This window comes from Electrophorus electricus, chromosome 2 (genome assembly GCF_041902795.1).
Source record: "Electrophorus electricus isolate QZ-2024a chromosome 2, ASM4190279v1, whole genome shotgun sequence".
NCBI classification, from domain to species: Eukaryota; Metazoa; Chordata; class Actinopteri; order Gymnotiformes; family Gymnotidae; genus Electrophorus; species Electrophorus electricus.
In genome coordinates this window covers 22,520,235-22,534,891 of record NC_137498.1, presented here as the reverse complement: position 1 = coordinate 22,534,891, position 14,657 = coordinate 22,520,235, and the positions used below count along the sequence as shown (strand labels likewise).

The 14,657-nt window shown below is 45.6% G+C and overlaps 1 protein-coding gene across 4 annotated transcripts in view; it reads right to left on the bottom strand.

Annotated features, from left to right (window-relative positions):
- Positions 1-356: 356 nt before the first annotated feature.
- Positions 357-14,657, bottom strand: part of grm1a (glutamate receptor, metabotropic 1a) — a 25,140-nt gene continuing 10,839 nt past the window's right edge. For 2 of the 4 annotated variants that reach the window (XM_081695614.1, XM_027015523.3), the window contains 6 exons: positions 9,470-9,705; positions 6,946-7,192; positions 6,174-6,345; positions 5,649-5,775; positions 4,022-4,970; positions 357-2,883 (listed from right to left, as the gene is read on the bottom strand). In XM_081695614.1, the coding sequence (XP_081551740.1) occupies positions 2,136-2,883; positions 4,022-4,970; positions 5,649-5,775; positions 6,174-6,345; positions 6,946-7,192; positions 9,470-9,705 (2,479 nt within the window). In that variant the 3' untranslated portion in view covers positions 357-2,135. The remainder of the gene's footprint in view (positions 2,884-4,021; positions 4,971-5,648; positions 5,776-6,173; positions 6,346-6,945; positions 7,193-9,469; positions 9,706-14,657) is intronic. The other 2 variants (XM_081695615.1, XM_027015525.3) reach the window with 2 other exon arrangements.

Below are 14,657 nucleotides of genomic sequence, written 5' to 3'. Positions count from 1 at the left end.
ACAACATAGAACTTTAACTTTCCCCGGCGGGGCAACGAGGCGATCACGTGCGGCGTTTCTACCAAAGTGACTCGTGAGAGTTAATTTTTATTATTTTTTTGTGACTCCGGGGCACATGCAATGTAATTTAGCTGCAATATTCCTTGTTGGATTACCTTGTTGTTTCATTTGTTCCACTTTCGTATTTCAGTAGCAATGTTTTAAATGGTGACATTATTTAAAGGCACAGAGTAGCGGAGGCTACATCCATGCAACGTGTTGGGTTACATTACAGAAACGGCGCAGTCCCGCATTTACCCGTCTACTGTGAACGGGGAGTGAAATTGTTACAGCTAAAACAGAATTTTAGCGCAGAATAAGTTAGATAAAAAATATTTATTTTTACAGCATGATTTGTCCTGGCAAAAAAAAGATCGTGTTTTTTTTCTCATTTCTATGTAAACAGGTGATGGGCCATGTCAGTTACATTTAACAAATGATTAATTTCCAAACAGCTTGCACAAAAGACTTAATATTACAATTTACAATACTTATTACAATACTGGCTATATATTAGCTATTTAAGATTTTCAGAGTTGCATTCTAATAATAGTATATGAAACGTAGAGTAAATTGAGCAATTACGATTGCAAATTCATAATCCTACACAAGATTCACTTGTAAATGCTACGAGTTACCACTAGAAGCAACTACCCATAGATAAAGCTTAAAAAGTAAAAACTTCATAGAATACAGTTGATTTGGAAAAGTCTCTACAGATATCCCAGATTCAACATAATGTACATCACTTTTTTCCCAAAGAGTTATAAGATGCTTTTAAAACTTAGAAATCATCTTACGTTCTGCTCATAGAAACATTTAGCAGAAATACAAAGACACCATCTGTGTGAGAGAAAAACAATAGCTGGCTCAACAGTATACAAACATTTGAAAAACATTTCCTCCATTTTCAAGGATTAACTTCCTCATCAGACAAAAATAGACTTGTGAAGAATACAGTTCTCTTGTTAATGTAACAACCTTGGCAATACAGGAAAAAATGTTTCATTTAGACTAAAATACTATTTATCTATTTGCTTAACAATACAGTCAATCTCTTCCTCAACATATCTTCCAAAGCAAGTGCTAAAATCAACATTTGTGATTCTGAAGTTGAAAATGCAGGTGCAAATACTGACCTGTGTACAAGGAAGGAAGAGAGAAGCTCTTAGTTGGCATGTTCTACAGAAAAGCATTCATTCCTAACCAGATTGCCCTAATGCTCTTTATGCTTTGTGTGTGTGTGTGTGTGTGTCTGTGTGTGTCTGTGTGGAGCTGTATCCATCAGAACTTGAGTCTTGGACCAATATAAAACATGATCTTGGTCTGGGTCTTGGTGGTCACCCATGGTTGCATTTAATGAATACTTATTTAACATTCTCATTAAAAAAATCTTTGTGTTGATCATGGAGTCTCAGAACCAATATTATCTTTTGATCTTGTGGCCTTGACTACAGCTCAATCTCTCTCTCTCTCTCTCTCTCTCTCTATGTGTGTGTGTGTGTGTGTGTGAATGTATTCCTTTATCTGTGTTATATGTCTACACAACTCCATACACTGTATGTCTCTGTTTATGTTTGCACTGAATATCCAACAATTTTGGAGCTCCCTCAGCAATATTCATTTTCAGATAAATGAATCACAATGATGTCAGGCTACACAGTCCATATGCACACAGCATAGTCTCAAACAAAGGTTTGTTGCTCTGTTGTCCGTATTCCTGCAGACAGTGATATAATGAAGCAGCAGGTTGCTATTTGGACTCGTAGTCTGTGATTATATAATGTTAGCTAGTGGGTTTTGGCAAAGCAACAATTTTGATGTTTTGGCATTTCAATCTTCCATACATATAATAGAAAACAGATATTGCCAGAACCGCCGTCAAGAAAAATAATCCCAACCGGACATTCCATTCGTTTACTTTGTGGCCTCTCCTGCCTTTTACGGATGTTGTAATCTTGACAGAAATTTCATGGAGAGAAAGTCATGTAAGCGAACAACTGCCATCCTACAGTCATTACTGAGTCGACTGATAAGCATATAGACAAATAAGAGAAGCGGGAGCCGGCTTTTTCCTGTGTCCTGAGCACCTGCTCTCACAGTGTAAAGGAGCTCTGTTTGGGAGCATAGGTCACTTCCTGGGAGGTGTTTGGGTTGTCGTTGGAGGCAGGCGATCCTGGAATGGACAGACCTGATCGCAGCGAGTCCCTGAAGGGCGAAGGTGGGGTTAGGAGAGTAAGCTTGCTCTGAGCCAGCTGTTCCTCTCCACCCTCCTCCTCCTCCGCCTCTTGTACAGCGCTGTCATACAGAAAGCCATGAATGAGGTCGAGAGCCTCCATTTCGGAGCCCTCTTCAGACAGCATTTCCCTTTGCAGGGGCAGAGGCAGCTGATTGGATAATGAATTGTAGGCGGGGCTTGCTCTTTTGCCACTTATTAATTCATCGAAAGCAGTAATGTTAGAGCTTAGAGTGTCCACATGTCCTCTGTCTCGATGCTCTGTGATACGGTCCATCAGGTGAACAGGTGAATAGGTAACCGGCTCCCTTCTGTTGTGGGTTGTTCCATCCAGGCTCTGGGGGTGTCGGCCCCCCTCGTCCTCCTCCTCACTGAGGTTGTAGAGAACCTTGTCATCGGGTTGTGAGCCATTGCGATCTGTGTCGAGGCCAGGGTGGTACTCGGGGTGTGGGGGTTGCGAGGCATTAGTTAGGGGTCGTATGACCGCCGTCTGACTCTGGCTGACTGTTTGCTTCCTCACATGCACAGACAGTCTGTGGAACACACTCGACCCCCTCCCCTGGGGCCGGGCACCTGCTTCAGACCATGACACAGACTTTCCATTAGGACTATGAACGAGACAGAGACCCAACGTTATTCCCACGTGGAAGAGGCCACAAAGCAACACAGACACACAGAACAACATCACAACATCATCAGTACATGGTCAATAACCATCACAGCATCATTCCTAGATCCCTGAACAGTCACTACGGGGTCAGCCGCTCTAGCTAAAGACCGGTTAGTGCATTCAGAACTGGGTTAGCGCATGCTCCTCACTCGCTTCATAATGACTTGTTTCGGAGGACATTATGAACGTCCCCCCCCCAATCCCTTTGTGCCTAACTTCATGCAGAAATGAACACAGGCCTTCATGGAATACCCCTTGGCGCTTTCAGAGCCCCGTGGCGCTCCGCGTCTAGGTTTAGCGCCGCCGCCTTGGCAGGCAGTGGGCGTAATTGAGTTAGGCGGAGCAGGATAGGGACGGAGGACGGCCCCAGAGCTGAAAGCTGCTGCCGCGTTAGAGGGAGCGGGACAGACACTGAAGGAGCGGCACTTTTGGTAATTGGGTTAATTTTTGTCCTCAGCAAAAAAGAGAGGATGAGGGTGATGAGGGGTGGTGGGGGCTGAGAAGTGGGTTAATATTGGGGGTGGGGGGAGGGGGGGACCACGCAAGCTGGTGGTTTTGATGGGAAATTAAGTTTTGGAAGGGAGCTCGGGACAGACAGGGGGCAGCAATGTGGTGCCTGGCGCTGACCAAACGCTACGTACATACTCCGGTTTGCAGCGGGGAGAGAAACATGGCAGAGCCGGCATCAAAGACAACACATACACATACATGTGCTAGCAAGAACCCTGTCAGTGTGACCTGTCCGATCCAGCATGTTGATATGCTACTAAGAGAAAGATCTTAATTATTTAAAATGGGGCAGTTTTCGCATCACAGATTAAGCTTAGCCTAGTCTAGTCCATTAAAACGTGTAATTACATTATGTCTTAATTGACATTATATATTACTTTATGTCTTATTCTGTGTTGAGAACAGTGGCCCATTACTGTTCACAGTGGTTGACGGGATTATATAGAAAATGTAGCAAACGAGTACCATATACATTTTTGCTGTAACAAACCCTGTTCTGACTGTCGGCCTCCTAACACAGTAACTCATTCCCATTAGGCTGATAGGCTGTGTGGCATGTCACTCACTTTGTGCTGCTGGTGGCATGGCTGCTATCCTTCTTCCGGCGGAACATGTTGAGGAAGCTGTTACTCTGGCAGGCGGCCGCCGCTGCCTTGCCGTCACCCACGTGCATGCGCACGACGTCTGACGTGGTGAAGGCGCTGCGCACGTTGCGCTCCGGCTTGGCGATGATGATGTACATCTTGGGTGTGAACATGCAGCCCAGCGCCACGGTGACGCTCAGGCTCACCGAGAATGATGTGGTGATGATCTTGTAGTCAGAGCCGAAGTAGATGGGCACGAAGGCCAGCCAGATGATGCAGGTGGTGTACATGGTGAAGGCGATGTACTTGGCCTCGTTGAAGTTGGCGGGCACGTTGCGGGTCTTGAAGGCGTAGTAGGTGCAGCTCATGATGAGCAGGCCGTTGTAGCCCAGCGGCGCCACCATGCCCAGGTTGCTGGTGTTGCAGATGAGGTAGACCTGGCGGATGCTCGGATAGGACTTGACCGGTTCGGGCGGCTCCAGTACCACCAACGCCACCTCCAGGGCTAGCTGCAGGCCAATGAGGACTGAGGCGATGACCACCTGCGCCCAGGCGCTCATGAAGCGTGGCTTGCGCGTGCAGATCTTCTTCTTGCTGCCGGCCAGGATGCGGGCGATGCGGTTGGTCTTGGTGACCAGGGCCGAGTAGCACATGGCTGACGAGAGGCCCACCAGGAGGCGCTGCAGGTAGCAGGAGGCCACCGTGGGGCGGGCGATGAGTGTGAACGGGCATATGTAGCCTAGGAAGATGCCTGCCAGGATGATGTAGCAGAGCTCGCGGCTTGACGACTTCACCACAGGCGTGTCGCGGTATTGGACGAAGACGAGCGTGACAAAGAGCGTCACCAGGATGCCAAGGCAGGAGAAGACGACAGCAACGATGGACTCCACGCTGCTCCACTCCAGGTATTTGAGAGGGAGAGGCTCGCAGCCTGGGAGACAAAGTGAAACAGAGAGAGAAAATTGGACAAAAGAAAGCATAACCTGAAGGACTCAATGGTTGGATATGAGAGAAAGGCAAGTACATGAATATTGCCTGGGATTGTCCACTGAGATAATAAAGACTTATGAAAATAAGCAGTTCACAGTTAAGGCTTTTCCTTTTGACAAGCAGCACTGCAGCACATTTGCTAGCAGTGTGCCCTCCCCATGTCCTCAAACACCGTCACAGCTCATGCTTTTTCACTAGGTCCCGACCTTTCTCCCTCGCCTCCCTCCCTGCTGGATCAGCGTCTCCGTCTCTAATCAGAATTCCCTGGCTGGCACGCCGGAACTGTTGCGGCTGGCACATGGCTACTGTGCTGCGTACTAATGGGATTCTGGAGTATTTTGAGCCTGCTTTAGTCTGCGACCGAGCTGTCAAAACAGCACACGGCTTGAAACGGTATGGTGGGGCAGAAGAGGAAGTCACACCTACAGCCAGGAGGTGTTTTTTTTCCAGTTTTCTCAGGGTCTTTACAGGTCTCAGATTATAAGTCAGGAAGCATTTTTCTTCAGGTTATGGAATGACTGTTTGCATAAATGGGTAGTCTAACAGACATGCAGGTTCTTTCATGGATTGAGTGCATTAATGGCCAGACAGACTGATTAAAGTGGAGGAAGTCTCTGACCTGCCAGCTCCTCGTCGGGCCACCAGCCTAGCTCACAGGCCTTACAGGTGAACTCATCCTGAACATATTCGTTGTCCTTACAGGTAGTGCAGATCCAGCAGCAGCTTACCTCCCCTTTCCGGATCACCTACAAGCCAGAAGGGTCAGAGGTCATGACCTTTTAATACACTCATAAGGCAAGGGATCATGGGTTAAATGGGTTACATCAGCAGTTCAATTTTGTTTCAGATCAGGTTGAAAATGGATCAGCTTAAAGGGCATAGGGGTAATCACACATGCACACTTACACTTTTTTTGTATTTTTCATGTAATATTATATTTGTGGGGGTTTATAATGTGTATTACTATAGTTACATGCCTACACCTATATCAAAGCCAGAGCTTATCTAACCCTCTGGCTCTGTCTGTCTAAATCAAAGCTCAGTCAGAAAAACATCCCCATGACATCTGAACTTTCATGATTTTATAGGACTGTGGGATGTTACAAAGAGAGCATAACAAGGTGCACACATGTGCACACGGTACCTTGATCTGGCCCTTGGAGCAGGGCTCGCTGCAGACAGAGCGTACCATCTCGCTGCGGTTGGTCATGAGCTTGTAATCGTCAATGCTCAAGACGCCCTCGTGCCATGAGCCCACGTTGATGTAGTCATAGCGACCGAGCTCCTCCACGTACTGCAGATTCATGATGTCATACCTAAGAGGGCGGGAGCAAGGGAGGGAGGGAGGGAGGGAGGGAGAGAGAAAAAACAAAAGGTTAATAAACAAAGAAAGAGACAGCTAATTTAACAGTGCCCTTCCAGAGACCTGCACTTTGGTCAGATTCAGTCACACTGCATTGTTCACACGACGCTTAGAATTTGTCTTCCTACGTTTCCTATAATGCACCTTCCAGGAAATGCGCCACCAGAATGGCCTTCAGTGGCACGTACACATACACAAACCCCTACCCAGCCATGCAGGCTTAAGCAATTGCACTGATGTCGTTGGCCATTGGGAAGAGGGGACGTGTCTGGGAGCTAGTGTGGAAATAGTCGGGGCCGCTGTCCCACTCCAAACCTACAACACTTGGACACGTACCTGCACGTGTGTGTGGTAACATCTAATATGCGGTCTAGCATGCTGTACACTGCATACGTCATCCATTTTATCAATCAATGGTCAAAAAGCCTATTTCTAAGGCATTAATTTCAAATGGCGAACTGTAGCAAGAATGTGGCATAGACCGCATCCGCATCCCTGGGCATTTGGCCCGTGAAACCCCGCCCATTCAGCTGCCCTGCCCTGTTCCGCCTACCTGCCGGGAGAGTCTCCGTTCTCGTCGAAATACACCTCCTCCCCGGAGACGCCCGTGAAGGAGGACTTGAGGATGTAGTCGAGCAGCTTGCTACCATCGATGGGGTCCATGGCCTCGCACAGGCTGCGGTGTCCGGCGCACAGATCCCGGTGCATGCTGTGCAGGCCGTGGGCCATAGCATAGATGGCATTGATCACGAAGCCCATCTTGCTGTCCTGAACGTAGTTGTCACTCAGGTTCTCGTTTCCTGTCAAGAATGCAACTGCCATCAGTTCCGGAGGAAAACAGATTCTGTTCTTGCTAGAATCTAAGAAACCATGCCTGGCCTTCTTTTTGCTTTTTGTGTTTTGACTGTGAATTGGCCTAAACTATTTTCCGGATAAACAAAACAAAACATGACAGTTTGATGGGATTTGATTTCTTTTTTCCACAGCGGTATGCACCTTTTCTTTTCCTGCATAAACTCGTCACATAATATGCAGTGGCCTTGGCTGATTCAGTTGCAAGATTTTGATATTATTACATTATGTCATTTATAATATTTATGCATGTAAACATAATGCATGTAAATGTAAATATACTCAATTAAAAAGTTTCACCTAAGAAACCTTCAGTAAAGTACCAAGCTAAGGGGTGTGCTCCAATAGATGTTAGTATTGAGCAGCCATTGCACACTCATAATAGATATTAGATATAAGCAGTTGATGGCCTGCAAAAAGCCATACAGCACTGGTTGTGGGTCTCACAGCCATTCAAAGCTATTCAAAGACTTCTCAATCAACGCTCCACACATTGAAATTGTAAATAGTACAAGGTGAAAAGTTTTCCTAAAGCTCTATATTCATTTATTTCATTGACTGAGAGGTACACACAGTTGAACAGTTAAGCATTCTGTCCTTGAGCTTCCACACATACATGCAGAGTGGCAGCTGTGAGGCGGATCTCTATGCAGACTGTGAGCACAGTGGTCATCATCACACACACACACACACACACACACACACACACACACACACACACACACACACACACACACACAGTGATAAAGCTGCAGCAGACTTCTTTTGTGTTTTAAGTGCAAGAGTCCAACACGCAGTCAGTACAGAGAAGCTGAACTGACATCTTCCACTGGCAAACATCTCTTAGAGCCCTAAATGAATAACTCTGCTTTTTATTTACAAGCTCAGTAGGAGCCTGTTACTGATCCCGCAGGCTAAAACAAACAAGGTACATGACCGAAGCGAGGCTGGTGCCTTGTCCAAGCGAACAGCCAAGGCGATGTGTGAATACCAATGCATCATATGACCAAAGCCAATGACAAAGTGCTAATATAATCAGGAAAGCTCATAAAGCCAACATTGAGTGCTTTATATCAGGGTAGCTTTGTTCAATTGCTGAGATTTATGCTTAATTAATTTATTTGCATTGTATGAATTCCTCCCACAGCTCTCTCAATAAAGTTAACCACTCGCTGCATGTAAGCTAATGCATTCGCGCGTATGTCCTTCACAGTTTAAAAACGGCTCTGCTGACCGATTGCAGCCAGAAACCATGCAGTTGCCTTCAGCACCGGTCCAGCTCCGTGCACAGACTGTTGCTACAGTAGGGTACGTCTTTAGTACAGGTGTCCGCGCACGGCTCATGACATCACCGCATCTCTCTCTAAGTACGCTTGCCACCAAAAGAGAACAACTGAACAATGGAAGCGTTCCACACTGTATTTGGCACAGCTCGCCGATGGTTCAGCTGCATAATAAATATTTACAGGGACAACATTACTGTCAGATGATGACTAAGACTTTGCCCGCATTTGGTAGCCGTTTGCTTTTATCCGCGTGCGCAGCTTGAGGAATAGTCGTAAACGTATTCAACCCCAGCAGAAGCAGCACTGAATGCAGCTCAGGCACTATCCCAGAATCAGAGGCGGGGTGAAAGGAAGTGTCATACTTCTGTGTGGAGGTCAGCAGTCAATGGGGACAGTAACTTAGACAACGCAGAGATGGGGAGAAGTAAGACACACAGATCAGTTTACCTACATCACCATATGGATCAGTCGACACATTTCAGGTCATTTCATGAAAGAAATTGGGTGGGTGGGTGGGTGGGGGGGGATTCATGGACAGTTACCATAACCACATCCAGTAATCTCGGGATCATCCTAACACATAAGACACTGCGGCTACTGGAGGGCCATCACTCTCCAGCAACTGAGAAGCAGCGCATTGCACTGTTTAGGACTCCTACCACTTTAACACAACTGATTTGATTGGTCAGTGCCAGATCCCATTTACCAGTTGACTGGGCTGGACTGGCACAAAGGAAACACCAAGCAGTACAGTGCTGCAGCTCTCCAGGACTGAAGGCAGAAATTCCACATGAGGTCAGTTCAACTGACCAGTTTATTAATGAATCCCAGTGATAAGTCTGGTGAGCAGTTCATGTAACTGCAAACAATTTCAAGAGAGTTTTAATACATAGTGTTATGGAGTCATGGTGATTTGGTCTGTTCTGTGCACCGGTTTACCTGTACAGATTTTCTGGTAGTTCAGTTTCTCCTGCGGGTGCCCAGGGATTCGGCACTGGAACCGGTACTGCCAGAACTCAGCAAACCACGGATTTCGCTTGTTGGTGTCCAGACGCAGCTTCAGGAAGTAGTCATTAAATGACTTCACTTCCTCCGTCTGGAGCTTCATGGTGATCCCTCCGTCTGCTTCCTGCTCATAGCCTTCCACCACTTCGTCACGGTCTGCCCATCCATCACTGAGAGAGAGAGAGAGAGAGAGAGAGAGAAGTCTTAAACTCTGATGTCTGTTTATACCACCTAGAGTGCTGGGATGAAGGTTTGGAATAGACACTGCCAGCAAAACAATCTGCATTAGCTGATTATCTCGAAAGACAGGCTTGAGTTACTTATAAAGGCCTCTGACTAGATGTTTGTGACATGCTTTCATTCATATTTCTTTGACTTTCCCTTTAATAGGCTGTTTTAAAGGAAATACATTTGAGCCACATCCTTCTCTCTCATTCTCTCTCTCTCTCTCTCTCTCTCACTCACACACACACACACACACACACACACACACACACACACACACAAACACACACTGAAGTGGAAATGACTTTCCTCTTAACGTCCCCTCTCCTCTAGCCTCTCTAGCCATTCATCTGTAGGCGCGTTATCTCTCGGGGCGCGCCCGATGGAGTCACCTCGGGCAGCTCGGGGTTAAAACACGGCAACCTAAACAACTGTCCCTGGCAGAGCAGAAAATGTCAGAGATTGGCGTCGGCTCGGCCGTGCAGTGTGTAGAGATGCTACTGTGTTCCTAGACTGTGCCATGAAGAGGGCTTAAGCCCATCGGAAGAGTCACTACCCTGACGGAGATGCCGACGTTCTGGCCTTAAAGGGACGTTGGCATCATTAATTGCACTAAAGGTCATGATACCATCCATTTCCTGGGTGGGCTTGTTATAGTCATTGTGCTCCACTGGATCCCTACAACCGACATAGCACACCACTCAACAATGCTAGTCAGTAGATAATTAAAGGCTGGGGGCTCAGTGTAAGTGTGCAGTCAAATTGTGCTTGTTATAATGACAGAGTAAAAATTTATTATCGAGGACTTGTTAGGGAAAAAAAAAAAGTTTTTTTTTGTTTAGGACTGCACTGAAAAAGTTTCAACTTAAGTTATATAAAATGTTTTAATTACTTGTAAAGGACTTTGAAAGGACATTAAAAGGACCGAAGCAGTGGTATTCAAATCTAGACCTTGAATCCGAATCCCGTCCTGGATTTTGTTATCCCTCGTAGCTGATGAAATGATTCATTTGACTGACTGACCACTTTGTCATCACATCCGAGTCCTAGATAAAGGGAGCGTGGAAAATCTGTAGCACCTGGACCTTGAGGGCTGTGATCAGAATACCACTGGACTCCGGGAACACACTGAGGATTTGGCTTGGGCGTCGTTTTGTTCCTCTCCTCCACATTTTGTCTCCTCTTCTAGCCCGTCCCTCATCCCTCTCCTCTGGGGTCTTTCTGGTTCACCAGCCGTCCTTTACCCTCACGCAGTTCTTTGGCTTTTGTCCTCCTCTCGTCTGTCCTTCAGACACAGGAGCGCTGTCTCTGTGTGTTGGGGTGCAGCTGGACCTGGGCCCTCCCTCTCTGTGCCGAGCAGCGAAGGCTTTGGCTGGTGGCCATTAAAGCTTATCCAAAGCCCTTTACTAATTCATGGCACTCCAGTTAGCTTCCAGTCTGGCTCTGCTTTCTACGAGCTGCCTCCCTCATTCCTGCTCACTCTCTCGTCCATGTTTTATCTGTCCATCTCAAACCCAGCCCTAGCATCATCTCTCATGCTCTTTCCACATGCAGTTCTTTCCCGACCCTACCGTGAGTCTGCCTGTTCACCTGTACATCTGTCGATTCACACATACATCCTGCATCCGTGCATCCTTCTAACAACCTGGGCCACACACCAGCAGAACAGGCCTATATATATAGAAACCACAGGGACATCACAAAGTGCTATGAAGCTTTTGTGGTAGAGAGCTGACTGCCGGAAGCAGCAATGTAAAAGGCATGGCATGAGACAGCACCGGGGCTGCTGGTAGGCCAGCACGCTTTGGTCATCGTCGTGTTGCTGCGGTTCAGTGCACACCCTGGACACTCTGCTCTGCTCACTCCCCAGGCTGTCCTGTAGTCTGTCTCTCCAGCAGGCTACCATCGGACAACTTCCCCACACTCACACACACACGCACTCACACACACTATGCTATTACTGCCTGAGTTAGAGCTAAATAACACTATTCCCACAGCTAAAGCTAACACTAACCATAACCTCATAACCAAAAGAAAATCTTTTGACTGTCCTTTCAGATAAAAGTTGTCCCCACAGTATATTCCTGTCATCAGGGGAGTATTTGGTCTAATTATGGGCTGAAATGTCATGTTTTTATGCCATGGCATAGAGTGACGGGAGCACCTTTTTTATGATAAGATGTTTCATGATAAGATGCTCCAAGTTGGAGCTAAATACATTCTGACACAAGCACACACTCTAAAGCCCTTCACTGAGACCATAACACAACAAACATTTAACCTAATTAAGCAAAGTTACATAAACCTGTATCCCTTTTGAGTAGCACTTCAGAATCTGTCTCAGCAGACAAAGCAGTTGTTCCAAGAGTGCTGAGAATATAATAGAAATTTAAAAAAAAAAATAATGTATCTTTCTTTCACACTCTCTTACAAGATTTTACACCATTGGGGTTAAGAACCTTCCTCCCACATACTCACATAATTCTTTCTCCCACCCCTCTCTTGTTCTCTCTATCACCATCTCTCTTGCTGCCCTTATGACTAATATATCCTCTAATGTATTCAAAATGGGAGAGAATGAAAGAAATATGTTCTGGAAAGTGAGTCCGGCCTCTCCGGAGCTTCTTAAGGTCTTACCGAACACACTTGCACACTGTAACTTCAAACACAGAAACGGAGGCAGGAATAGGAGCCGACCAGACTGCGCCGCCCCCAAACATCTATGGGACTTCTGAGAACTGCTTCGGGACAAACCACCAAAGTCGGGACTCACAACTCAAAAACACCTTGGAGAAGAGGTGACATACTCGAACGAGGGTCTGCAGTGTCACTGCCAGCGTTGATAGGACCGCTGCAACGCAGGACAGTGCCAGAGTGAAGCAAATCTGGCGGATTTAGCAGCACGGCAGGGGACTTTGAATCCTGCAGGCTGGAGGATACTCCGTAGCTGGGGATGAGCCAAACGTTTGAATCTTTCAGCTAAATGCAAAATACACATACACACGATCGATTCATTAGGAGCCTGAGTCATAAGGCATTTGAGGCAGTGGCTGACAAGCAGTGTTGTGTTATTTACTGCAGAGACAAGAGACAAGGATAAAAATGGATAGGTAGCTGCTTGGGAAAAAAAAAAGAAAAAAAAAAAAGACATTGAGAGGCTAAGAAAACGAGGGGGAAAAAATTGGGAACCGGTACCAATAACAGCGAACAGTCACAGCAATGTAGTCCATGTTATGGCTGCCATCAGGTATAGCTAGTTGTTGTCCAAAGGTAAGAAGTCACAGAACTGGAAGGCTCACACCTGAGACACTGGCTGGGATCTGTTCAGTAAAGGGTCTGTTACACAGCACACACTTGTCGCTGTCATAAACCTTTCCCGCCCTGGCTAATCTTACACACGTGCACATTTGTATGCCTTTTCATTATTTTATATTAGTCTCAACACTTTCTGCATTTTGTATTTTTACAAACGAACTAGCAAAATGTCCTTGCAATGTAAAAATTTCCCATTTTGTCTCCACAGAGTAAAAAAAAAAGTATCATACATACACAAGCTTCACCACTACTGCCACGCGGTCCACTTAAATAAACAAAAATTGTGCCAATAATAAGACCTTCATTTTACACTACTGATAAATAGAAAACAACAGGACACCAGCTGATAACGACTGATAATGCCAACACATTTTGGCAATATCTGCCTGAGCAGAGGGGCACCACGCTAATTACAAACTGAAGCTGTCGGCCATCTTTCATTTTAATTCGAAAAATTGGAGAACACAATGAGATAATATGACATTGAAGAATGTGAGCGAGTCCAATTTTTTTTCAGAATAACCTATCTACGGCCAAAACCAATCTGAATTTTGGAGAGCTGTCTAATGAAAATGGCACCATTTGAAATTAAATTTAAGATTCGTAAAACTCATCCATAAGCATGTTGAATCTACCAAGTTATGATTAAGTGAGATTTGGGAGTAACTTGCGTTTTCCCTTGCGAAAATTTCTTTAATCTGAGTAATATTTTTTCCTTTGGTAATCTCAGCACGTTCCATCTATGAGTCTCTGCGCAGAAGTGATCTTTGCAGTCGATCTATGGCGCCTTTTTCTCTCTTACTTTCTGGACAGTTTATTAGTACAGTTTTTGATGCTTCAGCAGACCTCAACCTGTCAAAGTCATCCCTGTACAGCCCAGTGAGCCCAATTAGACCATATCTGAAGGCAGAGACAAAACCAATGAAAGGAAAGATTTCGTTTAATTGGCATTCAGCTGAACACCCATGATATTTGGTGACACTCATATTTATGGTTGAGGCCTGTGAGACAATTTAAATACAGGAGCTACACACTACTTACAATCTTTTAAAAATGAAACCCACACTCTATGTGTCTGTAAATTTATAATAGGCTACCCAGTTTTTAAACCCCCCCTCCCCGCCCACGCTTTAATGTTTTACATTTAGTTTCTCCCAAGACAGCAAAGTTCACTGCTTGGGAAGTGAAAAATGTTAGTTATCTAACATGAGCTTCCTCCCGATTCAGACAGGAGGAAGTGAAAGGGATGCACAGTATTAATCAAAAATGACAGCATTGTAAAGGAAAGTCGTTTCAGAAAGATGTGAGGAGAAAGCTTTCATTAAACACTGAACAGACATTCCCTCCCAGAATCAACCTGAAACAGGGATACAGGGGAACTATGAAGTCATAGGCATTTACAGAGCAGAACTGAGCTTTATCCATTTTTCAGAAAATATATATATTCTCCTATGTTTAGAAAGGGGTGGAGTACTCAAATCATCTTGCTTTCCCACCTAATCATTTCAGAAACGCTTACAACTTGTGGCGATTATTTGAAATCACTGTCTCGCTAAACAACTGTAATTCAAATCAGACGTGA